The 26185-nt window shown below is 49.1% G+C and overlaps 10 protein-coding genes and 1 non-coding gene across 11 annotated transcripts; 5 read left to right on the forward strand and 6 right to left on the reverse strand.

Moving 5' to 3' along the window:
* Positions 1–1887: 1887 nt before the first annotated feature.
* FPRO_14041 (putative beta-glucosidase 1 precursor) lies at positions 1888–4696 on the reverse strand (the record flags this gene model as incomplete). Its single annotated transcript, XM_031219022.1, has 4 exons — positions 1888–3765; positions 3812–3900; positions 3947–4354; positions 4474–4696. 4 exons carry the CDS (start codon positions 4694–4696, stop codon positions 1888–1890), a joined length of 2598 nt encoding a protein of 865 aa, XP_031084822.1.
* A 537-nt stretch (positions 4697–5233) lies between these two features.
* Positions 5234–7198, reverse strand: FPRO_14042 (uncharacterized protein; the record flags this gene model as incomplete). The annotated part of the gene is made up of 6 exons (XM_031219023.1): positions 5234–5972; positions 6034–6307; positions 6357–6734; positions 6789–6839; positions 6888–7114; positions 7164–7198. 6 exons carry the CDS (start codon positions 7196–7198, stop codon positions 5234–5236), a joined length of 1704 nt encoding a protein of 567 aa, XP_031084823.1.
* Positions 7199–8251: 1053 nt separating this feature from the next.
* Positions 8252–9703, forward strand: FPRO_14043 (related to dienelactone hydrolase and related enzymes; the record flags this gene model as incomplete). The annotated part of the gene is made up of 3 exons (XM_031219024.1): positions 8252–8567; positions 8632–9075; positions 9132–9703. 3 exons carry the CDS (start codon positions 8252–8254, stop codon positions 9701–9703), a joined length of 1332 nt encoding a protein of 443 aa, XP_031084824.1.
* Positions 9704–10523: 820 nt separating this feature from the next.
* FPRO_14044 (uncharacterized protein) lies at positions 10524–13050 on the forward strand (the record flags this gene model as incomplete). The annotated part of the gene is made up of 16 exons (XM_031219025.1): positions 10524–10769; positions 10823–10984; positions 11034–11141; positions 11187–11257; positions 11308–11418; positions 11467–11493; positions 11542–11584; positions 11635–11677; positions 11725–11829; positions 11879–11995; positions 12044–12449; positions 12498–12569; positions 12616–12662; positions 12710–12783; positions 12839–12969; positions 13026–13050. 16 exons carry the CDS (start codon positions 10524–10526, stop codon positions 13048–13050), a joined length of 1788 nt encoding a protein of 595 aa, XP_031084825.1.
* A 748-nt stretch (positions 13051–13798) lies between these two features.
* On the forward strand, positions 13799–15577 carry FPRO_14045 (uncharacterized protein; the record flags this gene model as incomplete). Its single annotated transcript, XM_031219027.1, has 2 exons — positions 13799–15442; positions 15494–15577. 2 exons carry the CDS (start codon positions 13799–13801, stop codon positions 15575–15577), a joined length of 1728 nt encoding a protein of 575 aa, XP_031084826.1.
* Positions 15578–16050: 473 nt separating this feature from the next.
* Positions 16051–17379, reverse strand: FPRO_14046 (uncharacterized protein; the record flags this gene model as incomplete). The annotated part of the gene is made up of 2 exons (XM_031219028.1): positions 16051–16734; positions 16786–17379. The coding sequence occupies 2 exons, from the start codon at positions 17377–17379 to the stop codon at positions 16051–16053; spliced, it is 1278 nt and encodes a 425-aa protein (XP_031084827.1).
* Positions 17380–18298: 919 nt separating this feature from the next.
* FPRO_14047 (uncharacterized protein) lies at positions 18299–18987 on the reverse strand (the record flags this gene model as incomplete). The annotated part of the gene is made up of 4 exons (XM_031219029.1): positions 18299–18451; positions 18502–18632; positions 18686–18821; positions 18874–18987. The coding sequence occupies 4 exons, from the start codon at positions 18985–18987 to the stop codon at positions 18299–18301; spliced, it is 534 nt and encodes a 177-aa protein (XP_031084828.1).
* Positions 18988–20524: 1537 nt separating this feature from the next.
* On the reverse strand, positions 20525–20616 carry tRNA. The gene is given in 2 exon segments: positions 20525–20560; positions 20580–20616. It is a non-coding gene; the product is annotated as a tRNA-Phe (tRNA).
* A 627-nt stretch (positions 20617–21243) lies between these two features.
* Positions 21244–21927, forward strand: FPRO_14048 (uncharacterized protein; the record flags this gene model as incomplete). Its single annotated transcript, XM_031219030.1, has 1 exon — positions 21244–21927. The coding sequence occupies one exon, from the start codon at positions 21244–21246 to the stop codon at positions 21925–21927; it is 684 nt and encodes a 227-aa protein (XP_031084829.1).
* A 740-nt stretch (positions 21928–22667) lies between these two features.
* On the reverse strand, positions 22668–23711 carry FPRO_14049 (uncharacterized protein; the record flags this gene model as incomplete). The annotated part of the gene is made up of 1 exon (XM_031219031.1): positions 22668–23711. The coding sequence occupies one exon, from the start codon at positions 23709–23711 to the stop codon at positions 22668–22670; it is 1044 nt and encodes a 347-aa protein (XP_031084830.1).
* A 1746-nt stretch (positions 23712–25457) lies between these two features.
* Positions 25458–25945, forward strand: FPRO_14050 (uncharacterized protein; the record flags this gene model as incomplete). Its single annotated transcript, XM_031219032.1, has 2 exons — positions 25458–25599; positions 25860–25945. The coding sequence occupies 2 exons, from the start codon at positions 25458–25460 to the stop codon at positions 25943–25945; spliced, it is 228 nt and encodes a 75-aa protein (XP_031084831.1).
* Positions 25946–26185: the final 240 nt, after the last annotated feature.

Genomic DNA, 26185 nt, shown 5'->3' on the forward strand with positions numbered 1-26185 from the left:
AGCCCGATGCAGTGTGCACACCCATTCTGTCTGTTCGGGCGTTACTAAACATGGACAGGACGGGTCAGAAAAAAACAGAGTTGGACATTTTATGAAGGGACGGGCTGAACAAAGACGCACAGGCGGAAAAAGTCATCGGGTGCTGGGAGCTGCAAGTTACATTGGCCCGTTCAGTTGAGGCGTCGACGCTCGGGGCAATCAGAAGCAAACTCAACTAAACTGACTGTTCGGTTGGACCAGGCTGTGCTGTGCTGTGCTGTACGTACACCAAGTTTTAGTTTCAAGAGGGAACTGAACTGCCATCTCGATAATTCACACACCACGAGATTGGCCGTCGTTAGCCCCGAACACAACACAGCAAAGACCTTGCTGCAGGGCTAATGTGCGTATGTACAGTAGGACCCCTGTAAGCTGAAACGGCGAGACCAATCAGTGGATGTCAGTAAGATGCAGCCACAAAGGCCAAGTGTAAGTACATCGTCATTTATTGTGTTGGGGTAGGTACTTGGAGATTAGTGTGTTGGGCTGCCCGGGCCGGGTCTGCCTTGGTCTGGGTCTGGGTCTGGATCTGGCTGTGACTGTGACTGACTGATCTGATGCCCAGAGGGGTTCGTATACACGTGTGCGGGATAGATGACGTGAGACAGAGAGAAGAGAGCTCACGTGCATGGGAAAAAGGCAAAGATCCTGACTGATTGAGTGATTTAAACCGACGTGCTTATACCTTTTCCCCTGTCCTCCAAGTCCACCACTGCAGTGACAGTGAGGGGGAACCTCTGGTGCTTATTGTTGCAGCCAACTTGAGGCTGCAATATTACATATGAAATCAATCAATGACTGAAGCGACGTGCAGATCGAATGCAAGTCGGTTCGTATAGACCCTGCTCGTGGCGCAAAGAATGCTTATTTTGGGTAACGAGACTGGCCAAGCAGACACTTGCACGTTCTCGCCCCAAGACAAGAGACAAGATTGTCCCAGTAGCGTACCCCACTGCAAGGTACCCCTGGCCCTGGTGATCGGCCTAACGAGAGACACTAAGAGACCGTTGATTCGCTAGCTCGAGGATCTCATCACGAGGAGAGCCTGAGTGGTCAGCGGAATTAATCCTCCCTCTTTTTGTCTCACCCCAAAAAAGAGAGTGAAAAGTTAGCCCGACGCGCCGGTTAAGGCGGGGAAGATTGGCCCAAGGATTCCGGGAGAATGGAGGACAATCATACAAGGGTCGACGTTACATCTGACGTCCTTTGACTGCTCCTCAGAGCAGAGATGAGAGAGAGAGGCAGCCGCCACTTAATTTCCATTACCGCGCCGTCAAACGAAAAGTTCCGCACTACGGGCGATTTCACGAGACGATAAACAAGTGGCGCCTCTGATCACAGGGGCTCAATCTTGACCTCGCTCCCGATCGCCAGGTAAGTTAGTGACCTAAGACTTTTAGCTCCTTGATCCGCAAATTAGCACCCAGATTTGAGACAAACTCCACTGAATCTACTCCCAACGAGAAGACGGTATTTGCAAGATGTGGACTCTCCGTTACCTAAGCGCGAGAAATGTGCGTTTCAAAAAACTCCATATTTTGTTATCGCAACAACGATGACGACAGGGTAATCCCACTAAAATAGATTTCTTGTCCAACCTGAAACTCTGTGCAAAGTTTACATAAAAGCATCGCGGCAAGTGGGCGGTAGATGCACTGACAGTCACAGACAGTGCACAATTCATAATTCCAGCCAGAGCAATGTTTGCTATTGGTCAATTCGTAAAGCAATCAATCCCCTATTCAGTTGCAGCACAGCCTGGTCAAAAAATGAAGATCGCCCATGGCGTTTTTGACAGATCAGAGCTAATCAATCCCCGGCTGCAACCTCGGTTCTCCCTCAGATTGACTAATCGTATGATACTGGTCCCTTGACGTCGTGCTCGCAGCCCAAATCGTCAGTGAAGCAGACAGCGTCCAACTTATCGCTCGCAGACCCCAGCCAAATCTTAAACTCCCCATCAAGGACAAGCCAGTCCTGAGCCTCGACATCCCAGACGCTCAAGTCCTTCCTGGTCAAGGTCAATTGCACCGTCTCACTCGAGCCAGGCTCCAAAACCTTGGTCTTCTCAAAGTCGCGCAGCTGGATGACGGGAGTCTCGTATCCGGCAACGCTCGGAAATTGGACGTAGGCCTGTACAGAAGCTTTGCCGGAGAATTTGGAACCTGCGTTAGTCACCACCACCGACAGAGTATAAGCTTCATCCCAGAGAGCAGGGTTGCCGCCTGAAACACCGCCCGCCTTGGGGAGAGCCGTCTTCTGCGCGGTGGAGTAGCCGTCTGGGTAAGGGTATTTCGACGTCTCGGCTTTGGCGGCCGCGGACTTTGCGTCGGATTCGGAGAGCCAAGAGTATAGGTAGCGCCAGATGGTTTTAAAGCTGCTGGGTTTAACAGCTTCTTTGTAGTCTGGAATGTCTTGCGAATAATCCAGAACCTTTCCTTTTGCGGGTCGCTTGGGAGGGTACTGGCTGAGCTGGATGCCTCTCTTGATGGTCGCATTCGTGTACGTGAAATTGGTGTAGCTCAGTCCATGGCCAAACGCATACCGAGGTTGAATCTTTTCCTTGTTGAGCCAGCGATAGTCGATGAACAGTCCTTCACTGTAAGTATCTTGCGGCGCATCGATGAAGCCCGAGTCGATGAGCTTGGTGACACTCTCGGGCATATCGTCCTCCTTCTTAGTAATGGAATAGGGTAAGTGGCCGCAAGGCGATGCGTCGCCAAACAAGATGTTGGTCAGAGACTTTCCGGCCTCTTGTCCTGGAAGATGAGCGACCAGGACAGACTTGACCGATGGAAGATCAATCCATTGGTCGACGAGGACAGGCCCGACAGTGTGAATGACAACCACAACATTCTTGTACTTGGCGGCGGCAGCTTTGATAAGTGCATCGCCGTTATGCCAAACGTTCAATTTGTCCGCATTCCGATCACCGTTGTTACCCTCAACCGTGTACTGATTCTCACCCGCATCAGAAGTGACAAAAACAATGGCGACATCGTCGTCTGAAGGGCTCGGAACAGATGGAAACTTGTCAGTGTTGTAGAATGTCACGTCCGCGGCCTCCTTCTTGATAGCGCCGATGGGATCGTCGAGATACATGTAGTCGACTGTACCCGATCCCCAACCTTGACCTAGCGTGCCCTTGTTGCAGCTTCGATCGACGCAAGCATTGGCGCCATCGGTGTTGGTTTGTGCACCAGTGCCAAAGACCTTGAGTGAGCTCTTGGTGCTTAGTGGAAGTAGTTTTTCGTCGTTCTTGAGGAGAGTGATGGCGTCTTGGGCGATCTGTCGGGCGATCTCATCATGATCGTCCTGAACTTGAACAAACTGATTGACGACTCCCGAGGGTGAGTTAGGCCATGCTGCTGGATACAGAGGACCGACTCTGTCGTATGTGTTTGTGTCAAAGTTGACAGAGGGAAAGTCCTTGTCTTGTTCGAACTGATACCATGTTGCCACGATGCGAGTCGCCATATCGTTCAGTCTCGACATGGGAACCGAGCCATTGAGTGCCGAGCGGGTTAGCTCGTACATCCATAGAGAATTTCCAAAGAGAGGGATGATAGTATCACCAGGCATGCTCATGTCCATTCCCGCAATGGCTGATTGCACGCCAGTGATCTGAGAGAGCCAGTCTGTCATGACGAAGCCTTGGAAGCCCAGCTCCTCTTTCAACAAAGCGTTGATGAGATATGAGTGCTCGCTGGATATAGTGCCGTTGACCTACACATGTTAGCCAAGGTGAGTGAGATGCAATAGATAGACCAACTCGGTTATACGCAGTCATAGTCGCTCCAACTCCGACTTTTACTGCCTCCGCAAAAGGCCAGAGATACAACTCATGCATAGTTCGATCATCTATGATGGTTAGCTACGTAATACCAAGAATGACGACAGCTCTCACCAATGTTTGCCGAGTATGCAGGAGATACAAGATCAGTAGTCTGTCGTCGATACATCTCCTGCTCATTTCCAATAAGATGCTTGACTGTAGCAATGACTCCCTGCTCCTGGACACCCTTGATAGTCTCTCGTGCGCCAATACCTTGTAGCGATGGGTCTGCTCCAAAGCCTTCCCAGTTGCGTCCACCCTTTGGCTTACGCCCGATAGGACCAACGGACGGACCAAGCCAGACGTTTACGCCCTTACCGCGTGCTTCCTTTCCGATTGCTACACCGCGTCCATACATGAGTTTCTTGTCAAAGGTTGCACCGGCTGTGATGCCATCTGGAAAAGCAGTTACGTTGTCGGCTAGTCGAACGCCATTGGCAGCGTCGTTGAGACAGAGCTGAGGGAAGCCAACGCGATGAGCTGATCCGGTGTTACCATTGCAAGGTCTGCCATGTCAGTATACGTAGTCATGTGAGAGACAAAGAATCGTACCCTAGTAGCTGTTAGCAGGGTTCCGTTTCTCTTGCGATGATTCTTACCCATGAAGAGACCAGTACCAGCTGTGATGTTGGTCTTTTCAGCCAACGTCATAGAGTCGACCATCTTCTTAGCTCTGGCATAGCTATCTGCCCATGCTTCGTCCCATCCCCCATAAGGAGCGGGATAGTATGGTGCAGCAACAAACCCATCTGCGACATTCTTCGCAGCTGAACCCACGACCACCAAGTTGGCTAGGGTGAAAGCAACCTTAGCGAGAGTCATTTTCGTATCAATTGAGCCTCGACTGCAGAAGATAGAAACATCGAACGGCCGTGCGGTCTTATACTATGCAAGCCAACTAGTAACCAGTACAGTATGATCAACCTTATCTCACCGAATCTAGCATCCAATTCGTACACTATCTCCGAATTATAAGGTCATGTGTGAATGTGCCGTGAAGAGCGCATGGAATTCCGGACGAAAGCTTGATTTTAGTTGTTAATTGTCCAATCATGTCCGCGGAAATGTCGCTCTACGGAGTTGATATAGCAAAAAGGGTATATCATCCGAACGATGCAACAGGGGGAGATGAAGATCAGCTGGATTAATTCTCTACCGAAAACGGTGAAAGAAACGAAACATACTATTTTCTCGATAGAAATGCCGAACAAACATGTGATTTCTATCAAGATGGGCCCGAGATGCGTGCTATCTATGGATCATAGTTGATATCGGCCTCATACTATCCTTCCCCGCTCGGCTATATAGCCGTCGCTATACACCCTCTTCATCGTCTTCAAGGGTCGACCACGAGGTCGTTTACTCACCTCCTTCCTTCTTTGACTTGATCTTCCTTCTCTCCATTCCGATACTTGCCAAAAAGGCGACGCCGCCAAGTGCCGTCGATACAAGGAAGGCATTTGAGATACCATACCTAAACGCATCTCTGACGGAGGCGAGAGAGTCACCCGACACGACATGTTCCAAATCAGTCCCACCTGCCGCTATAACGGCTTGTATGTCAATGTCGGCTATTGTTTTTAGCCTTTGGCGGAGAGAGTTCTGGAAAACATTTTGGGAGATGGATAGACCCACTGAACCTCCCAGGGCTTGGGATAGGATGATCAGCACTGTTCCCAGGGGAATGTCACCTGCACCCAATACGACTTGTACAGCGAATATTGGGATCTGGATCGCTATACCAAATCCAGCCCCAGCTAGAACTTCGTAGCCGAACCATCGTGCCGTTGGGGTGTTTTGCGAGATCGTGTACAGCAGACCTGCACCAGTTGTGAAGATGGTTGAGCCGGCCCACATGAACGGTACATAGTATCCTAGCCAAGTGATAATAGAGCCGGTAATAAGAGTAGCTATCGTGACGGTAACCCCGTGAGGAAGAATGTCAACACCGGATGTTTGGGGGTCCACTCCTTTGACAGCCTGGAAATAGAACGGCAGATGGTAACTCTGCGTGGTCATAGCTCCCTGATACAACGCAGAGAACAGGCATCCTAGGAAGACGGATCTCTGTGAGATGATGCGAGGGCGAATCAAGGCGCTATATGAGTCAGAGACGAAGACGTCAGATAAGAAGGCGCCTGAGATGAGAGGGGACTTACGCTTCTCCTTGTCGTATTTGAATGAACACGAACAGTGTCAGAAGAAGACCAAAGCCAACCAAACAGCCCCATACACGTGAATCGGACCAAGGATGTTTGGTGCCTCCCGATTGAAGAGCAAGGAAGAGGCATATCAGAGCTCCTGCAAGAATCACTGCGCTTTTGAGGCCGAGGCCAAGTATCTTTTCCTCGAGACTATGGTCGCTATCTGGAGCTTCACCGAGTGAGAGAGGATAGTAAAAACAGATTATAAGAGCCATTACAGCACCCAGAGCTTCGCCATCAATGAGCACTGAGATGGATGTGTTGGAGAGGGAACTCACGCAAGTTGATCCAGAAACAGAATCTCCAAGTGAGTTGTTTAGAATGAGTAAAAACACCGCCCAGTGAAGGGCCAATGACTGAAGCAATACCATACATACTGGATATGATTGCCAGAAGCAACGGTCTTTTTCTCATCTCCACAATCTTGGAAATAATAATCATGGCGCCGCAGAAGATACCCGCTGCACCGAGTCCAGCAATAGCTCTACCGATAATGAAGGCTGCTGAACTCGGTGCGGCAGCGCAAAGAATGGAACCTCCTTCGAAGATTATGGAGGAGATCAAGTATACCCATTTGAGATTGAAGAAGGTGTAGATCTTGCCGAAGGTAGGTTGGAAGGACATTTGGGTGAGGAGATAGGCCGATGCATACCAGGCTGCCGAAAGACTATCAGTGGAAAAGCTTGCTCGAATATATGGGTTTAACTTACCAACGTCGCCGAGACTGTCGAATTTGCTCGTAATCTTTGGTATAGCAGTAGCTTCAGCCAGTCAGCAGAAGTCCAAGAATACAGAAGTGAATTTCTTACCAATGATGCTATTATCCAGAGCAATCATCAATACACCGACCATCAGTGAAAGTGTCATCAGTACCAAGGGTAATCCATGAAGGTAGATATCTTCTCCGTGTACCGATTCCCCCTCAACAGTCTCATCTTGATGTACACCTGCCTCGAGATTCGCCGGCGCATCCGGTTTCTCCTTATTTCCGGCCTTCATAGAAGCATTGACTGGAGTTTTAGTGTCCTTCTCGTGTCTGTTACAGTCAGTAGCCTTGATCTTCTTGCTTTGTTAGTTATACTGACATTGGCTCTCGAGGATTCATTCTGGTGTCCGCCATGGTTACTCAGAACCTCTCAACAATTTCTTAGCGTCATCTCCAAGCTTGCGAGGTTTCCAGAGCATCTTAAGTAGTCTGAAAGTAATCTGTCAATATTTTCTTGGGCATCACACCATGTAATCCGGCTGCATCGAAGTATTACGTTATTTGCAGCGTCGCACTCGCACTCGCACTCGCACTAACCACCGCATTCGCCAGTCAGAAGATAAGCAATGCATAAAAACTTGATCGCTTTCAACGTTATTTGGACACTGGTTGCTAAGCACGACTCTTGACTCCCTCATAAATAGCTTCGCTTTTGTGCCTGAATGGTATCTGGACAAAGCTTTTATGCATAACTGCTAAGGCTGGAATCCCGGAGGATAGCTAAGTGGTGGTCAGCCAAGGTTGATGCAGTAGTGAAGTTTCTTGATAATGATATTAGGATGTCTCACGTATACATCCATAGGGTGCACATGAGGCTTTTGTAAGCACAGGCGGTTTTATCCGGACCGTGCTGACGCTGTCTGACTTTTTGTCGACACAAAGCTAGATAGATTATAAATAAGCGGCTGACTACTTCACTATAGCCATATGATCAAGTGTTTGGAGATAAAAAAAGCGGAGGATCCAAACCCAATGTCACAAACACACCGCTTGATATTTGCCGTCGATTATCAGGCCAGGGAGGATGCCTAGCATGACCGAAGGATGAATTGCTTGTAGTCGTGCTTAGCTCCCAAAATGGCAACTTGGTACATCAAAGTAAGAAGCTTAATTGACAGCCCTTGGCTGATTTATTGCGCGTAACATTCTTATCAATGTTCGAATGTTCGAAGAACAGCGAAAGATGAGGAACTGCAGGGTAGTTAAGATTTCAACATGGCCAAATCAAGACGCAGCATCGGATGAGTCAGCCGCAACACGTACTGTTCTGACATCATCATCACGCTCAAACAGGGTCAACTGTTTGATCTGAAACTTGGAAGTTGGAAGTGGACAAGAACATATCAGGTTATTCGCATCCTCTGACCTCTCAAATTTTGTAAATTATAATATCAAAGAATTGCCAATATGAACATCAACATTCCAAATCTCATCAAATCCGCCGTCCCAGAGGCTGAGGGGCGCAACGTCCAGATCATCTCAGACAACAGGACCAATCACAGAGACCAGAACTTTCTCTCGGGCGATTTCCCACGCAATCCTCCAAAACTTTACATAACCGGTGAAAATGACGATTTTGACGAGGTCACTCTAGCTGAGTGGAGAGATGAGGGGTTTGATGTAGAGTATATCTCAATGGAGAGCTGCGGTGATGGATATCTGAAGAAGATCAAGTCGTTGAGCAGGGAAAACTTGGGTCCCTGTGAAAAGTTTGGAATCGTCGGTAAGTGAACATATTACTGGGAAGAAAGAAGAAAGAAGATAGCAGGAGTGTTGACCGGGAGTAGCCTACGATGACGCAGCAGCTATTTGTCTCGAGCACTTTCACATTCTCGACAACAACCCCGAATTCAAGCTCGGCCTTCTCATCGCCTACTACCCAACCCGCATCCCAGATACCAATGGAAAGTTCCCCAGCAGCATTAGCGCCCTTGTTCATCTAGCAGCAGGCGAAGAAGTCGGTGTTGTCAAGCAATCTCAAATGGTGGGTATCCAAGGCAAGAAACGCGTGAGGCGCACCAAGATCCAGAGTGGCATGGGCACTGGCGGGAAGCTTGACCTCGCATATCCCAGCTACACATATGAAGCTGAGCCTGGCTTCGCTGAGCATGATCTGGATGAGTATGATGCTGTTTCGGCGGAGCTGGCTTGGAGTCGAAGTTTGGCTGCGGCTAGGAAGGTGTTTGGCATCAACCCGGATCTAGAGCTTGTTCTCGAGCATAACTTGCAGAGTAAGTCTCTGTCGCCTCACAATGGGGGATTCTCGAGTAGAACTGACTTTCAATAGGTAAATTCTTTTCTAAGAACCTCGGCAAAGCATTATCGACTTTCACCACGCACAAGACCCCTCACGTCACTTACATGCCAACTCTAACCGGTGCAACTGGCGCAGCTGAGCTGAAGCGCTTCTACTCCGAATCATTCACAACTCCGCCCTCACTCAAGATCACATTATTATCACGTACTATCGGAGTTGATCGCGTTGTCGACGAAATGCACGTTCAGTTCAAGCATACCGAGCAAGTCCAGTGGATGCTCCCAGGAGTTCCACCTACGAACAAGAAGATTGAGATTCTCATGGTGAGCATCGTTGCAGTCAGAGGTGGAAGACTGTACCAGGAGCATGTCTACTGGGATCAGGCCAGCGTGTTAGTCCAAGCAGGACTTCTCGATCCCAAACTACTGCCGCAGTCGGCAAAGGATCTTGGTGTTGAGAAGCTTCCGGTAGTAGGACGACGAGCGGCGAGGAGAGTGTTGAAGAACAGGGATGCGAGTGACGATGAGGGGGAGGCGGACAATGAACTGATTCCGGGATGGAACAAGCAAGAGAGCGAGGGTAGCAAGAACAACCAAAAGTAATGTGTAGATGATGGAAATGCCTCAGATATTTAACGATCATCCGAAAGAATAGGCCATGGGTCCGGGTCGTCTATGATACGGTACTGCGTGATAAAGACATCACTGGGCTTTATCCAGTCCAGCCTATCTTTCTTTGTCCGCACTAGGGTTTACCGATAAATCGGCAAACTTTAAACACGAAAGGTACTGTTTTCATACTCTATAAATGTTGGCCGACGGTGAATCTTGGGTCGTGTTTCATTGGCCTGTTAACTTTGCAGAAGAGCAATGTAGGCAAACAAATTGTCGTAGACTTAGAGATTGAGTAATCAATAAACTCATCGTGAATTTTCTGTATGTACTTATATTTAAACATTAGGACATTATGTATAAACTTGTTTCTAAGCTTAAGCCAAGGCTCGCCCCATAGTTGTCGTGATGACATTTTTGAAACGATCACGACATTGGATCCGCATATTGCCAATCGATGTCGCAAGCAACAAAGTCAGTGGTGATGGGCCCTGATGTAACGATTCTTCAAAATTTCTGCATTTCCTCGGAAGATCGACCAATTTTTGTCGGAAGCATGTCTCCTATTGACTAGTATAGGCAGTTTTTGCATTGATATTACTCGCATAGAACCACTTGGGTATCGAAGCGACGGTGCACGTTGATCTCGCAATGGCTGACCCCCAATTTATTATTTGGGGCTCATATCTCGCAGGGTTACATTAAGAGTTGGAAATTGTTTAAGTAGCAGTGATGTGACCGCTTTCTCGCGTTTTGTAGTGTTCGTGCGTGCTGTATCATATCAAGATTCGGTCAAGGAAACGATTGCACTATGTCGCATCATCAACCTGCCGTCGTCCCGTCGTCGGGAGTATCAGACTCTCCTTCTGACAACGGAAGTCTCAAAGAGAAAAGCAAAGCCGAAAACGATGGATATCCAAGCGACTCAGTGCCTCCGACCGCACCGGCCCTGGCTGCTCAGCAGGGGCAGCGCATGGAAGCGGCAATGGGAGATGCGATCCTACGATTTCTGCGAATAAGAAAGCCTCGAAGGAACGACACCTACGATCTCGATGCGGTAGGGACGAGAGCGATAATCCTTTATGGAGACGGAGACTGACTCGAAGAAAGGTCGCGACGCAGCCGAGTATCTGGGACTCTCCCGACATCGAACGATATAAAGAACTGTATATCCACCCGCAGTGGGAGAATTGGTCGGCTTTTGATCCCAAATTCCGCTGGACATGGCGTGAAGAGAATGCTGTTCGCCACAAGGTCGACTGGAAGATCATGGTAGGAGCAAACCCAGTTCTGCAGTGGTATCGGAGACTGACCTTCGTAGGTTTGGATGTGTATCATGTTTGCAGCATTGAACATTGATAGGAATAACATCCAGAACGCAGTATCGGACAACATGCTTGATGATTTGGGAATTACACACGCCGACTACGTGAGTTCCTTCAACAGATGGGAGACGCAACGCTGACGGAGGCAGAATATTGGACAAACCATCTCTCGAGTTGGCTTCCTTGTTGCTGAGTTGCCCTCGCAGCTGATCTCAAAGCGGTAAGCCCATTGAAAACCTCTCGTTTGTCTTCATACTAAACTTGCTGTAGAATTGGTCCGGATATGTGGATTCCTATCCAGCTCTGTATCTTCAGCCTTATCTCGGCGATGCAGTTCTTTTTGAAGGGCCGTGCATCATTCCTTGCTACAAGATATCTCATGTGAGTCTTCTGAGAACAAACGACCTGAGTTCTTGCTAATACTTCTAGTGCAACATTCCAAGGCGGCTTCATCCCGTAGGTCTCCTCGCCATATTGTCCTGAAACAAACCTAACAAAGGACAGCGACACGATTCTTTACCTCAGCTACTGGTACACTGGCACAAGAGTATGTCTAAATTCGATGGGAACCACGAGAAGGCTTACTGACTCCCGCAGCTCCCAATACGACTAGCTTGGTTCTGGATGTCTTCGCAACTCGGTAGGTAACAGATTGGGTGCTAGGAAATGCAAGCTGACAGGTCACAGTCGATATCGGAGTTGGTTTTGCAGCTGTTGGTATGCTCTCAATGCGTGGAATGCTTGGATACGAAGGTTGGAGATGGCTCTTTCTCATCGAAGGAGCCTTCACCTGTACGTTGATATCTCGTTCGCGAAAGTCGCTCTGCTAACGAAGTTGCAGTCCTGATCGGCGTCGCATCCTTCTTCCTGATGCCTCAATCGCCTGCTAGAACAAAGAGCTGGTGGAATCCGAAGGGTTACTTCACCGAACATGAACAGAAGATCATCGTCAATTCTGGTAAGTAGTTTACCAATCAGTGACGGACTGGGTGCTGACGACGCGCAGTTATTCGCGATGATCCCCAGAAGGGAGGCATGTACAACCGACAAGGTCTGACAGTCCGTCAAATCTGGGAATGCACCAAAGACTACGACATGTGGCCTCTCTACGCTCTCGGTCTTCTCTTCGGCCTCCCCAAGTATCCGGTCAACCAATATCTTACGTTATCCTTCCGTGGACTGGGTTTCAACGTCATCGAGTCCAACCTTTTGTCCATTCCATATATCGTTGGCTCTTGCATCACAATGCTTGCGATCACAGCGTTCAGTGAACTCGTCAACAACCGAAGCTTTGTCTCAATGGCGGAGGATGCTTGGTTGCTCCCATGCTTCGTGGCACTCATTGCGTTGCCTGACCCGATCGGGCCTTGGGCTTACTTTGCCATCTCGACCGTTCTTCTGTCTTTTCCATAGTGAGTATCTTTCCACTCAACGGAGCGCGCTTCTCTGACAGTTCCTAGCACTCATCCCATTCAAGTCGCGTGGACGAGCAGAAATGCAGGATCGGTACAGAACAGAACAGTCTCAGCATCGTAAGTACTCGCATTGCTACAAGGTATCGTGTCTGACAACGTATAGACTCTACAATATGTGGGTTCAAGTCAGTGGAATGATCGGAGCAAACAGTGAGTCCCCATGACACCGCGTGAGCTAAGTCACTGACGTATCATAGTCTATCAACCAAGCGACTCGCCACGATACTTCAAAGCCAATACAGGTCTACTCGTCATTTGTGTATGGATGTGTGTAAGTATCATTCATCGCCTTTGTAAATGATGAAGTCAGACTCACATTTTCACAGCTCGTTCAATATCCCGGAACCTTCTTTTACTATCGGTGGAGAAACAACCAGAAGGCCAAGAAATGGGTCGCCATGACCCCAGAGGAGCAGCATCATTACATGACTACCACGACCGATAAGGGCAATAAGCGGTGAGTTTCCGTTCGGCTGCGGATGGAAATGATACAATTTACTGATTTATATGCAGACTCGACTTTCGTTTCGCGACTTAGTCTTGGCAGCCGAGGCAGAGGATCTTGGGTGAATGAGGACGCACGCATGGCTCCAAATCGCGGTGACGGCCGTTGTTCGGAAGGATGAGCGTTTGACAAGAGTGAGCTTGCTTGTATTACATGTCACTGGTCTTTATTTTAATCCCTGATCAAGCCTTAGTCAGCGTGATACACACTCTTCAATTCATTACCACTCTGAGCCGTGAACCTTCTTGTCCAACCACTCAGAACCAAATCCTTCAGATTGACTTTCTACCATGTTACATCAATTGGAAAACACCGAAACTCAAAGATTGACCGAATCGCCAAACCCTCACTTCCATCGCATCTCGCAAACCTAACCCTCCTCACTCAACCTCCCCCACCTTTTTCGGATCAAGGAACCCGCAGCCGTTTTCCAAAATCCAAGCTATCTCTCAATCCGTCCACCAGATCGTGCCTCGGCTTTTTTCTGTCGAATGCTCGATCGTCGCAAGCGAGCCGAGGGTCGAAACGCGGGGTCGCAGTGCCCAAAGGAGGAAAGATTGGTTGCTACCCCACACGGATTTGCCATGGGAATTCATCATTTGGTGGTCGAAATAGCTTGGTCTACCCCAGATTTGCTGTTCAGCTTGCTGTAGGCCGGGGAAATGTGTTAAATAGCCCGTAATTGATCTGTTGTTCTCCTCTTTCTCATGCTTGACCTCTCTTGAATGATTGTGAAATCTGTTTGCATTGTTCTCAAGTTTGTCTGATATCTCTGTTCAATATGGCTCTTCATTCACGATGGTCTAAGCCCATCCCAAAATGCTCCCTGCAGCAATGGGTCTTCGGTTCAGCCTCTGAGCCCATGGAGGAGGGCGATAAGCCCATCCTCATTGATGCAGACCGTCCAGACACGCAGTTTCTCACAAAGGAGCAATTCCGACTTCTCTCCAAACAAGTCGCCCTTGGTCTCATGAAAGCCGGTCTAAAGCCAGGAAACAGAGTGCTGATGTTTTCCTCCAACAACATCTACTTCCCATGCGTCTTCCTCGGCATCTTGATGAGCGGTGCAATGTTCACTGGTGCCAATCCTGCCTTCACACCACGAGAGCTTGCATATCAACTCAAAAACTCTGAGAGCACGCATATGTTTGTTGTTGCGAACCAACTACCTACCGCTTTAGAGGCTGCTGAGACGGTCGGCCTTCCAAAGGAGAACATATTTGTTATCGATCCATCTGTGCTCCCGCCTGTTGGAACAACCCCGATCGCAGCCTCGATTACGAAGGATGGTCTTCGCATGTGGACTGACCTTGTAGCTGATAATCAAGCACAAGCTAAGAAATGGGAATGGACAGAACCCGCAGATCCAGAGACAGCAGGTTGCTGTCTCAACTATAGCAGCGGCACAACGGGCGTCCCCAAAGGCGTTGAGATCACTCACACCTCATACGTTGCCAACGGCTTAGGTGTTGTCCTTATTTCAGACCTAGAGCCTGACCCCGAGCTCCAAAAGCGCACCAAGGGCCTCGCCTTTCTCCCCATGTATCACGCATACGCGCAAACATATTTCATCTCCATCTATCCCCATCTAAACATCCCTGCATACATCATGCCCGCCTTTGACTTTGAGAAGATGCTACAGCACATCCAGCGCTTCCGCATCACAAGCCTTCTCTGTGTCCCTCCCATTCTGGTCTACCTGTCAAAACATCCTCTCGTCAAGAAATACGACATCACCAGTGTCGAGCGCCTCGGATCTGGCGCTGCACCTTTGAGTAAAGAAGTTGCCACGAGCGTTGAGAGGCTGTGGGCTGATGGAAGCGTCAACGTCAAGCAAGGCTGGGGTATGACAGAGGTTACCTGCACCAGTATGACTTGGGACCCTCGTGTCGTGTGCGATCCTTCTGCAGTCGGAGAATTGGCGCCGAACTACTCGGCAAGGCTCATGCATTTGGATGGCAAGACTCCGGTGACGAAGCCCGGTGAGCGAGGTGAGCTTTGGGTCACGGGACCTACGCTGATGAAGGGATATTGGAAGAATCCTAGTGCCACAGCTTCAACAATTCATGTTGATGAGAATGGTACGAGGTGGTTGAAGACGGGCGACATCGCATTCGTCGAGTCCTTCGAGCCCGGAGCCATCTTCCATATCGTCGATCGAATCAAGGAGTTGATCAAAGTCAAGGGCAACCAGGTTGCGCCAGCAGAATTAGAAGCCGTGCTCTTAGATCATCCCGAGATTGCAGATGCTGCAGTCGTTGGCGTTCCATATGAAGGCGATGAGGTCCCCCGCGCGTATCTCGTCAAGGTCCCTGGATCACAAATCACCGAGCAGCAGATCATTGATTGGATGGAGGCTAGGGTTGCAAAGTATAAGCGTCTTAAGGGCGGTGTCTCTTTCGTAGATATGATCCCTAAGAACCCGGTAAGTGATCCCTGCAAGCTTTACGGCATGTCGCTAACCTTTTGTCATCAGTCCGGGAAGATCTTGAGACGAGAACTGAGGGAGAAGGCGAAGGAGGAGTTGGATCCCAATAGAGCACCATCTTCACGGCTCTAGACACAAGCCACGTCTTGGTTCCAGTGAGTACAGAATAGAGACGAACGTACTGGGAAGTTGGAGAGGCATGGGAGCATTGTACCGTATTAGCGTAAATATATTCGTATTTTATGGTGCTTGTACAAAGGCTTACAGCTTCTTTCTGATTAACTACCATTGTGGCCGAAAGTAACTTGAGCAGGTACCAATATGCCAACCTTGGTCCTGAATCCTGGCTATCAAAAATTCCTCCCTCTCAAATCTCATCTGTCAATGGGACGCAGACACATTAACTCAAACATACCAAAAAGAGACGACAACCCAACGCTCCGGATCAGTGCCACTGGTGTGAAAATGAACATATCCTTGTCGACAAGTGGCACAACATGAGTCTGCTGAAGGCCACAATCCCAGTAGCGTCTTTTTCCTTGACCCTTCACCAGATATCGAGTTTGGCTCGTCGCTCGTGCGGAATGCGCCTGGTAACTCAACACTCAGTCCATGGTTACATCAGTCTGCTGACCATCGACCTGGGCGAGCTGATCATGCTGCTCAATCACCGCACGAAGTTCTTCGAGTGACAAACCCTTCTCATGGAGTACCTTGTCAAGAGTTGCAATGGCTGAAGGACTAGTTCTGACCAAAATTTGAAGGAACTCTGTATATTTGACAGTCGTGCCGAGTCTGTCAGCAGCTGCTTTCTTTTCCTCGAGCTGGGGCGTCTCGCTGTTCATGAACTCCAAAGCAGGGCGCGCAGCCTCTTCTGTCTGATGGCATGCCAAGTGAGCCGCACCAAGCTCGGCCTCGGCTTCCTGGAGAGCGCTGGCTTTGGCGGCCAACTGAGCCAGCACGTGTTGCTGCACGGCCTCGAAATTCTCAGCGGAGGATGGCATACAGAGTTTCTGCGAGTCAGCGAGGTTCTTGAGGCAGTCGCTGAGTGTTTCGTTGTCCTTTCGAAGGCTTTCGACTTTGGCCTCGGCTTGGAGGGAATATTCTTGTGCGGCTCGATATGCCTCGAGGCAGGGCTGGTGGATCTCCAGCTCGTGGTTTATGTGGTGCTGTTGAAGCTCCAAGACGCCGATGAGTTGCTCGTGTTGTTTGCGCAAGTCTTGCACATGCATCTTCAGGTGATGATGAAAGACATCGGTCGCCTTGATCCCCGGGGGGCGGTCGTCATACTGTCATCCTATTAGTAAAGCCCTCATAACGGGCAAGGAATGAGAGCTTACATTGTGCTGGTCAGTCATCATGAAAGGTGCAGGATCGGCTGCCCGAAGAGGTTGCAGATATGATGCCGCCTGGTTGTAGACACGCTTGTTGGGCGGATTGACGGACGTCGCCGAGATAGAACGGTCTCGCTTGTTAGTTGTTGGATTAGGCATTGGAGAAGGTGTTGCAGGAACCTCTTCGGGTGAATTAGACTCGCCCGGTGTGATGGTGGTTTCGTTGTGAGTGACGGCGACGATACTATCAGCAGTGGCCTCGTGCTCACGAGCGGCATCTGAGAGCTTCTGAGAATTGATGGCAACCAAGATGTGTTCGAGCCCTCCTCGGGGAAAATACTCGTCTGTCATGGCCTCATCGTCGTCATCCGTTGCTCCAATCTCGTGCTCATCTTGACGCTGAGCAGCAGGCTTCGAAGTACTTCGAGTGCAGCTTGCGGGCTTGATTGCACTAACGAATTCCCTGGTTGCCTTGATATCTCTCATACGAAGTACCTTCTGCTGGCCACTGCGGACTTCCTCCTGGAGATGATCCCTGATGACAGACACATCGCAAACCTCGGTGGCTCGTTCGAGTAGGTTGGCCAAGTCTCCGAACATTTTGCGATTCTAAAGCGTAGGTTGGAACCCGGCCAACCAGTCCCAAGGCTTCTGGCCCACGACGTCTTCAATGCGTTGGACGTAGCGTAGGATGGATTTTCTGTCTGCCGGGTCTTGAGTGACGTTCGATGGCAACACAATCTCTTCAAGGTCAGCCGCCGGGGTTGCAGTTGGGGCCGGAGATGGCTGAGCTGGCGAGACTACTGCCTCTTCAGCGTGTGCCATGACTGCGGCGAGGATGAGAGTTATACAAGATGCGCAGCGGTGAAAATGATATCAGTGATGGGGATAAAGTGAAGAGTGAGGTGTGAGGAAGAGAAAGAAGAGCAGAGATCAAAACAGAGCAGAACTCTCATATGAGCAGTAGCCGCTTGTGCAACGCAAGCACGTGACTGCAGCCTCACTCTTGATGCTGTGTAACATCACAGCCTGCATCTCGTAGGCTGTGAGTCATCGTTGCCATCAAGAAGTCTGTGCTTACGTTATGTCTATGAGGATGCCTGGTTTCCTACAGTGCCAGCCAGTGGTTGTCATGGATACCGAGATGTCCTTGACGGAGGGCAAACGGAAACTAGAAAATGCATAACAACAAATAGAAAGCATGATGCATTCATATTCTCAAGGTATTTGAAGGCTTGGAGCTCGCGGACGTGGTAGTTTGCTGAGTGCAAAGTCTCAAATCCCATGCTACTTTCAAGGACAAGCTCTATCATCGTGCTTCCAGTCGCGTGAAACTTGATTATGTTAAGATGACGTGAGAACGGCCATATTTAAGAAACAAATATTAATACTATTGTGCGTATGTACGTATAAACCCGTTCATCTTTTGCATATCCTATTCCATGTGCTTTTGTCAGTGTTTTAGATCTTTTATTTTTATTTTGGGCAAGGGATTCTCGCTTGGTGAATGTTGGTCTTTTTACATGAGAGCGAACAAGAACATCATGGAAGCCCAGGCCATTCCGATAGCCGCGACTCCAGTGTTGAGAGAGTTGGCACCAGCAGTGGGAACAGGTGTAGCAGGAATAGGCGCGGGTGCAGTTGGAGTGACAACAGGAGGGGCAGTAGGAACCTACATGAGTCAGCTTCTTCATCAAGTATTATTAAGGTATCTATACTTACGACAGGCGGGGCGGGAACAACGGGTGCAGCGGATGTTGGTCCCGGAGCCTTGGACTCAGCTGTGGCGCTCGGGACGGCGGTGATAGTGACGCCAGCAGCTTGGCAGAGTCTAATGCCAGCGGAAATCGCAGCTATTACGATCAGCGTATGCTCATATCGCGTCAACAAGATTCTCAACACTTACCAGCGGCATCACGAGGGCGGCAGCTGGTGCCGACGCAGCTGACGTAGGATTCGGCGAATCCCGGAGCTTTGCAGACGCAACCGGGATCCTCAGAGCCGCATTTGCTATCTTGGATGGCCTTCAGGGCACAAGGTTGCTGTTTGAAGATGTTAGTTCAGCCTTAAGGGTAGTGGTATAATTTGGCTTACTGCACACTCGGGAAGGACACTGCCGCCGCCGCCTTGTCCTCCAGCCTGGGAAGTTGATTGCGCCAGGACAGACGAAGAGAGAAAGGCAGTGGTGAAAAGGAAGAAAGACTTCATCTTGAAACTCTTTGTAAGTTATATTGACTCAGGTTGTGAGTGATGTGAAGTCCCAGGTTGTCCAGATGTAATAGCCAACGATAAGTGATTAGTCTTTCGTAGAAACTTGCCAAGGAACATGGGGGATGTTGGCTTATATAGGTGACTACTTCTTCACAAATTCCAATAACACACCAAGAACAGAAGGGCAATTGAGCTGAAATGAGCCAACACGCGAGCTCCGCCGTTTGGGAGGCTGGAAAGACTCCGGAACGCACGTGCAACTCACGTTCCTATTCGTCCAAGGCTCAAGCTCAAGCTCAAGGTTCAATGGTTGCAGCGGCTCAGATCGAGGGTGCAAAGTCTGGAGATATCCAGGCCAATCGGAATGACCTGAGGGCTGACCACGCAAAGGGACACCCGAAGAACGGATACGGCCTCTAAGCAAGTTGGCGAGCGACCGTCATACGCCGAGTGAACAGCATATTTTCTTGCTTTCTTTCATGTAACTACAGGGACTTGGGAATTGGTTCAGCTCAAGGTTAGGCAGAGCAATATCTGCATCACAATGTGCAGCTCATTCTGTATTGTTTCCATTGGTCAATTGCATCTTAATGGGTGCATCGTATTTTCCGACGCCTTGGCGTTAGAGTTCAAGCCCTGTCGACATTGCCATGGTACCTTGTCAGCTTATCAGCCTTACGGTCCAAGAGCTTTCAGCTATCGATGGAGCTGACGCGCTGTACTTATCACAAGGTAGGCCCATCGATGCTGAGCTTGGGGAGAGCGTTGGTGGTAGCCGTCTCACTTTGTTTCTTGGAGATGTAATGTAATGTATTTATTGCTATGCATGCCGAAGCTGCATCTCGCATCACTATCTAGGTTTAAGGATTCTTGGAGATGTCCATGGAATTTTTTTTCCCCATCCTCAGCTGAACTCAATCGAGGTTCAGTGATCAATGCCAGACAGAGCTATTCATCATGACTTCATCTTTAGAGGGGTAAGCATCGATCAGCAGGGCGAGCTGCGGGTGGCTTGTCAAGCTTCGGTTTGGCTTCGGCTACATCGGTTGGCGCCTTTGCCGATGGTTTGGCTTATCCCATCTCTTCATCCTGGCAATTCCATTCTTTCAGATGGCTACCTGTACTCAATGATCTGGGTATGCTTCCGTGACAGCTCCAGCTTCGAGTCACACTATAATCATGTCAGGGAACACAATATCCCACTTGTGTTCCAATGTCAGGTCACATGGAGAAAAGACTCCAGATAACTCTATATTGGGACTTTAGTGCTAACCCTCAGCTGAAACGCACATATTGGTGGCACTCATGTCGATCGTCTATAGTGTAACGCGCGGCCTTCAATGACTCCTTGATAGCTCGTATCAAGCTGCAAGATGCTTAAGTTTAGAGTTACTGAACACGGACATAGCTATCATATCAACAGCTATGACTTCTTACTGAGCCAGTAAAAGGTCCTGATGAAATCACAAGGATGTTGTTGATATGTGTTATGTGCATAAGCGAAAGAGGATTAGAATGCAAAAAATGAAAAGATTGCGGTTTATGTGGATCGAACACATGACCTTCAGATTACGATTCCCGAAGTTTGACTTCAGTCTGACGCTCTCCCAACTGAGCTAAACCCGCCAATCAACTAAGCGATAAAGAATCAGCCGTCGTCTTTAACTTATCACCCAAGACTCTGAAAACCCTCCGCTGTTTCCCTGCTGAAGCTGCTGAAATGGTTTTTTGAAGACTCAAATTAGAAAGCAGTCAGTCACGCTCATAGCCTCGCTTTGAAGGCTGATTATTTGGTATGTCACCAGTGAATCGGGTGCCTCTCACTTCCCAGGCACCAAAAGCGGCTGTTCGGGAAATTTTCGCTTGCCTGAGGTCATAGCTTAATTGAAGGATTCGAGAAATCTCCCTTCATCTTCCTTAGCCATGTCAATATTCACGGTTGCAAGCCGACAGAAGCAACACGCCTGGTGCACCGTGTTTCTCTTATATGGCCAAGGCTTCCTTCCACTGAATCAGCTGGTGTCATGACACCATCGTGATGCCTATGGCACTGTTGCACAAGGCTGAGCAGGGCAAGCACGATCCTTCGCGTTTCATCGATGATAGCGGGTCGTCATGATTGGCACTCTTTGTATCTAATTTAACTCCCCCACCGACCGACCGAGCAAGGAGAATTCACGGATATAGACAACGCCTTGCCAGCCCTTCACTCTTCATTCCCAGAGTCCTAGAACAGTTTCATTCCGACCGACCATGGCATTCACCAAAGTCGCGTTGCTCTCCCTCCTTTCGCTGGTCGCGGCCAGGGACGCGCTCCAAAGCCCCACCGAAAGCCCTGTTCTCGGCGAAGTCACCCCACAGGGCTGCTTCAGTTCCCTCCCCAGCGAAGCTGATGGACGATCCGACACCTTCAACAGCGTCGGCTCATGTGCCGACTACTGTCAAAAACAGAGGAAGACGGTAGCGATACTCAAGGATGTGGAGTGCATTTGCGCTTATACCTACCCGGCCAAATCCGCCCTGGTAGACGACGACAAGTGCGACACGCCTTGCCCTGGATACGCCAAAGACGCCTGTGGTGGAGAAGATGCCTACAGTGTTTTCAACCTTGGTGTGGACTTGTTACCTGGCAATGAGGGTGACAAGAGGTCGGGCACAACTGCTGATGCGACTGGCTCGACCAAAACTGCTGTTGTGACGACTGCGACCGAAGTCTCTACCAGCAACGCTGAGACGACTCCTGCGCCTACGACTGAGGCCCAAGAGACAACATCCGCCACCAAGCCTGGAAAGGCTTCTGCGACCGAAGCCACGACGAGCGACAGCACTGCGGTGTCTACGCCCAGCGCATCTGCATCATCAGTCCCCGACAACGCGTCGTGCAGACTCAATAATCCAATCGGCAACTTGGTTGGACTGTTACGACACCTGCTATAATGCTGGACTGGTGATGGGGAATTGAGGGTTAGACTGTGATGTACGATATCAATTGAGCGACAGATTGTCCTGATCACAGAGGATCATATCAATACACACATGATAAGACTTAGGCTCACGTATTAATTGATCATGAAACTTTGAGCTATTGAGACCTCTGACGATAGGATCCTCCTTTATGCGATGCCGGTTCTGTGCTCCAGCGCATCTTCAATAACTGTAAATTGGGGGCATTTCCTACAAAGTACGACTGCCAATTGACTTCTTGTGCCTGAACAGCTAGCGCTTAAATCTCTTGGTCCCAACAGCAATGTCTTTACGATAGTATTCTTCTTCCAGATCCCGACCGCTTTGTAATTTCATGTCATGCATTGATAATGTGCTGCTGGTCAGAATGCGCCCGGTAATTGAATGTGCTGTTGAAAAGAAAGTGAAACGACCGCTATAATTTAGGGGATGCCCGCTGTTTCCCAGCGCGATCCGCACCAGGGACAATCTTGGGCTATGGCCTCTGAGAAGACCAGCAGGTTTCCATCACAAGCGTCATAGTTTGGATCCATTCAATCTCAACGAGAGGGACAACAGTCAGTTTTGGCATCCTAAGCATTTGGCTCTTCGCAGCAAACAGTATCGTAGTCAGGTAGTCATATGCTCATTAAACAAACAATTTGTATCACCCAATGACCCAGCCCCAACAAGCTGATCCTCGTCTAGGGCATGGCAAAAAACGTGCGGCTTCATCAACACGTCAAAACTGTCGATGCACCATTCGCAACCTTAATGAAATTCGGTGGTCCAGACAACTCTTCATCAGGATGCTCCTTCTTCTCCTTTTCCAACGCCCATTCAATTGTCCTCGGTGTATCAGTTGTCCAAACAAGTCTCATGAATATCCCCGTATATTTCAGCTCGGAAGAATGTGTCAAAACCCAATGTTCTACGCCTCCAACCTTTCGGTGCAGTCCAAGGCCTCCCTTTGCGCCATAACATGTTTGGATACCGCCAGTATGACTCTCTTTAAGACCGTGCAGCATCGCGAGTTTCTTCGTCTTGGGCTCCGACGCGAGGAATGCTTCGAGGGGTTTTGCGTCGAGTTGCACGCCGTGAGGAGAGTCTAGAATTGCTTCGTGGACTTCTTCGCCGTTGACTGTATGGGACCAGATTATAGCAAAGACAAAGTTCAGTTCGCTTTTGCCGAGTATCATCAGTGGCGTAAACCATCTCGGAACAGGTTCGCCTGGATGTAGGTTCGGTGAGTTCCAAGTTGTCGCCGATGAATCGAAGTTGTTGATGATTTTGATGGTCTTGAAGTGATTCCATGGCTCAATGATAGCAGCGCCAGGTGCTGTTGCTATGACAGGAATCTCGGGAGGAAACGTCTTCAGAGTCTGTGGATGTAGATGGTCGGAGTAAAAGAAACCAAGAAGGACAGCATCGAGTTGCCTTGCTGACTCTTGGGCTTGAGCATTTGCTGGCAGATGCGCCGAGGCAGCTTTCTCGATCTCGCGAATCAGAGTCTCCAGGTCTTCAAAGGTCGAAATTCCCTCCTTTTCAACACGAGCAAGGTGTACGATCCATGGATGTCCAACATGGGCAGCTCCATTCAGCCATGGTTCAAAAGCAAGATGGTAGAAGACCTTCCCTGTAGCAGCTCTCTCCTCCTCTGGCCTAGGGAATGACATCAACCAGCTGTTGTCGCCATTTAGAGAGGTGAGTATCGGTCGGAACGGTTTGCTAGGGTCCGACAGGTGTTTGGTTACGGTTTCTTGCGGTGATTCGGCCATTTTGTAGTTCTATAGATGCACCAGTGAAGTTCGGCATGTCGAAAATGGTCTAAGGTTGAGCTTAAGAAGTGGAGGAGTCGATGACGGCATGGGGCGATGAGATGCTTAGCTCATTCCAAGCAAAGCGGCGGTGCAACGTCGTGGACGCCCGCTCATCTTGGCTAGTTGGTGATCTACAGGGTATCGCTTCTTCGTCTCACAGATCCATCAGTGAAGCGGGGGCATGGGGCGGTAACACACTAGTTCAGGGTCTACAAGAAACGTGCCATAACCACGGGAACTCTGTTGCATTGTCTGGCTAGAGAAATTGCCTCGTGGGGATTGTACTGATTGCATTTGTCGCAAAAGAAAAGAGGGACTCTGGTGCAACTGGTTGAGGTTAGGTCTGAATTCCTGTTGTCTCACCAGCAGTAAGCAAGCGAACTAAAATCTCATCGACCATCATCTGGACGTCTCCCCGGGGCAAAAGCGGGATTCCAGATCCTATCTCCGCAACACTGGGAGGGCGATACAAGATCGATTCGGCTTGGCTGTTTTCCACAGACACTAGGATGTGATGTAGGCGAGTGAAGCATTCTCCGCCTGCGAGTTCTTTGCCATATCAACGGCAAGACTGTACAAGCATAATCCAGGACCAGGGCCCCGGTTGCAAGGCGAACCAACACTTCGCCGATGCAGGTATCTATTCCTTGCCCAGATCTTCGACTGTCATCACAGGATGACGAATAGGCAATCTTATGCGTAAGCTTACGTGAAATTGCGCTGTGGTGTTGACTGCAAGCACGGCTTCCACTTGATCCTCAGCACCCTTTTTGACGATTTCCTTCAACGGTCTTGATTCGTCAATCCTCACAGGCTGCATCGAGCTGCCACTTACCCTGTATGAGTATAGATCAAGATGTCAATTTCCATTTTGCAGGGTAAAGCATGCATTTAATTAAAGAAACATAATTCGGCAATCGGTCAAGGCACTTTGCTTCACTTTGTCATCTTCAAGTGGTAGATTATACGAAGTAGGTTGTATGTTGGTACGGGTTTGTTGATTCGATGTATGGTGCGTCCAGCTGTTAGTATGGGTTTGGGCTGCCCGGTCCGATCAGGACTCACTGGCACGGCATATCGGAACTGAGGGATAAGGATTAGCACATGCATGTGCAGATTGAAAAAATACTTTTGGTTCCAGCAAAATAATATCGCGCGAAGAATGGCACTTATGGCATAAATTGAGACCATCGAATTGAGCACATCTATCTTCACTAGACGCTCAATAATTGGGTCTCGAAATCAGCTGACAACCTTCCACGGGATTGAGAAAGAAACAGACTGCGAGCACAGCCATTTATATCTCATTTGACCGCAAACTCACTGTACCCATGTTCTGAGCCAATGTCGGACCGATGCTAAGGATCACAGTCGGAGGAAAGTAACGGCGATTATGGCCGATTGACAGGTTCAGCCTTCGCTTATTAGACTTTCATCTTCATAAAATGCAGGCATTCTAATTGCCTTCGTGGAGGGGTACCGTAAACCCCTCAACTCACCTCGGCCCTAATTGAAAACATCATATTGTACCCGAGGCATGGCCTTACCCCCGCGGGCTTTGATCTGTTGACAGAAACAGAAGCAATTCCACAAAATTATTGGCAATCACTGGATATTTCACTGTCTCACAAATCGATAAAAACGCCAAGTGATTTCTCTTCTAATTAAAGAAGGTCTTAGTAATGACCCGCCCGGGTTGTAACAATGCCGAGGGATATGCTACTCAAACTTACTCAGTACTATGGAGTAATGGTCCAAAAAACGATGAAGATGAGATGTCTGTGTCTGTGTGTTTTCCAGATCATTGTTAATGTCAAACTAGCTGCTGTTCGTTGGGCTGAAAAGAGTAAGTAGTTCGTTCCAGATTATGAGCATGAGGGCCACGAACCGTTACAGGGATGCAACAGGCTGGTTAGAGACAAAGCCACATAATAGCGTCGTCATAGCGTTCAATGGATGCTCGGAAATCATTCCTAGCGATGATAGCAGGGGTCCAATGGATCCAAGCACGGCCAAGTCTTGTCTGTTCCAAACAAAGCCACAAAACTCGTGTCATATCAGTAGCGTCCCGGATACATGGGAATAGCTTCCTAGTTCTTACTCCAGGTCTAAAAATCATTGGTAAGGCCATGCTAAGGCTCGATCGGTTCTCGGAGGCTTTTCGTCCCAGCATCGCCAACGATCACCGCTAACAAGTACCATAACAGGTATGAAGGCTTCTCCAGCAAATGAAGCTATCGGGCTTTCGGGAATAGTGCCCAAGGACCCGATTTCTGAAGCGAGGAACTCTTGCAATCGCACTAATCTGCCGTGCATATAATCCCTGTCTTTACCCCTGAATCTGTGATCAAGCTCTGACCCTTCAGGTTGTCGTTTTCCCTCGAAGGTCATGGAGTCCGAGTACCTAACGTGAACCGTTGTCTATGGTGGAA

This window comes from Fusarium proliferatum, assembly GCF_900067095.1.
Source record: "Fusarium proliferatum ET1 genome assembly, contig: FPRO_scaffold008, whole genome shotgun sequence".
Taxonomy (NCBI): Eukaryota; Fungi; Ascomycota; class Sordariomycetes; order Hypocreales; family Nectriaceae; genus Fusarium; species Fusarium proliferatum.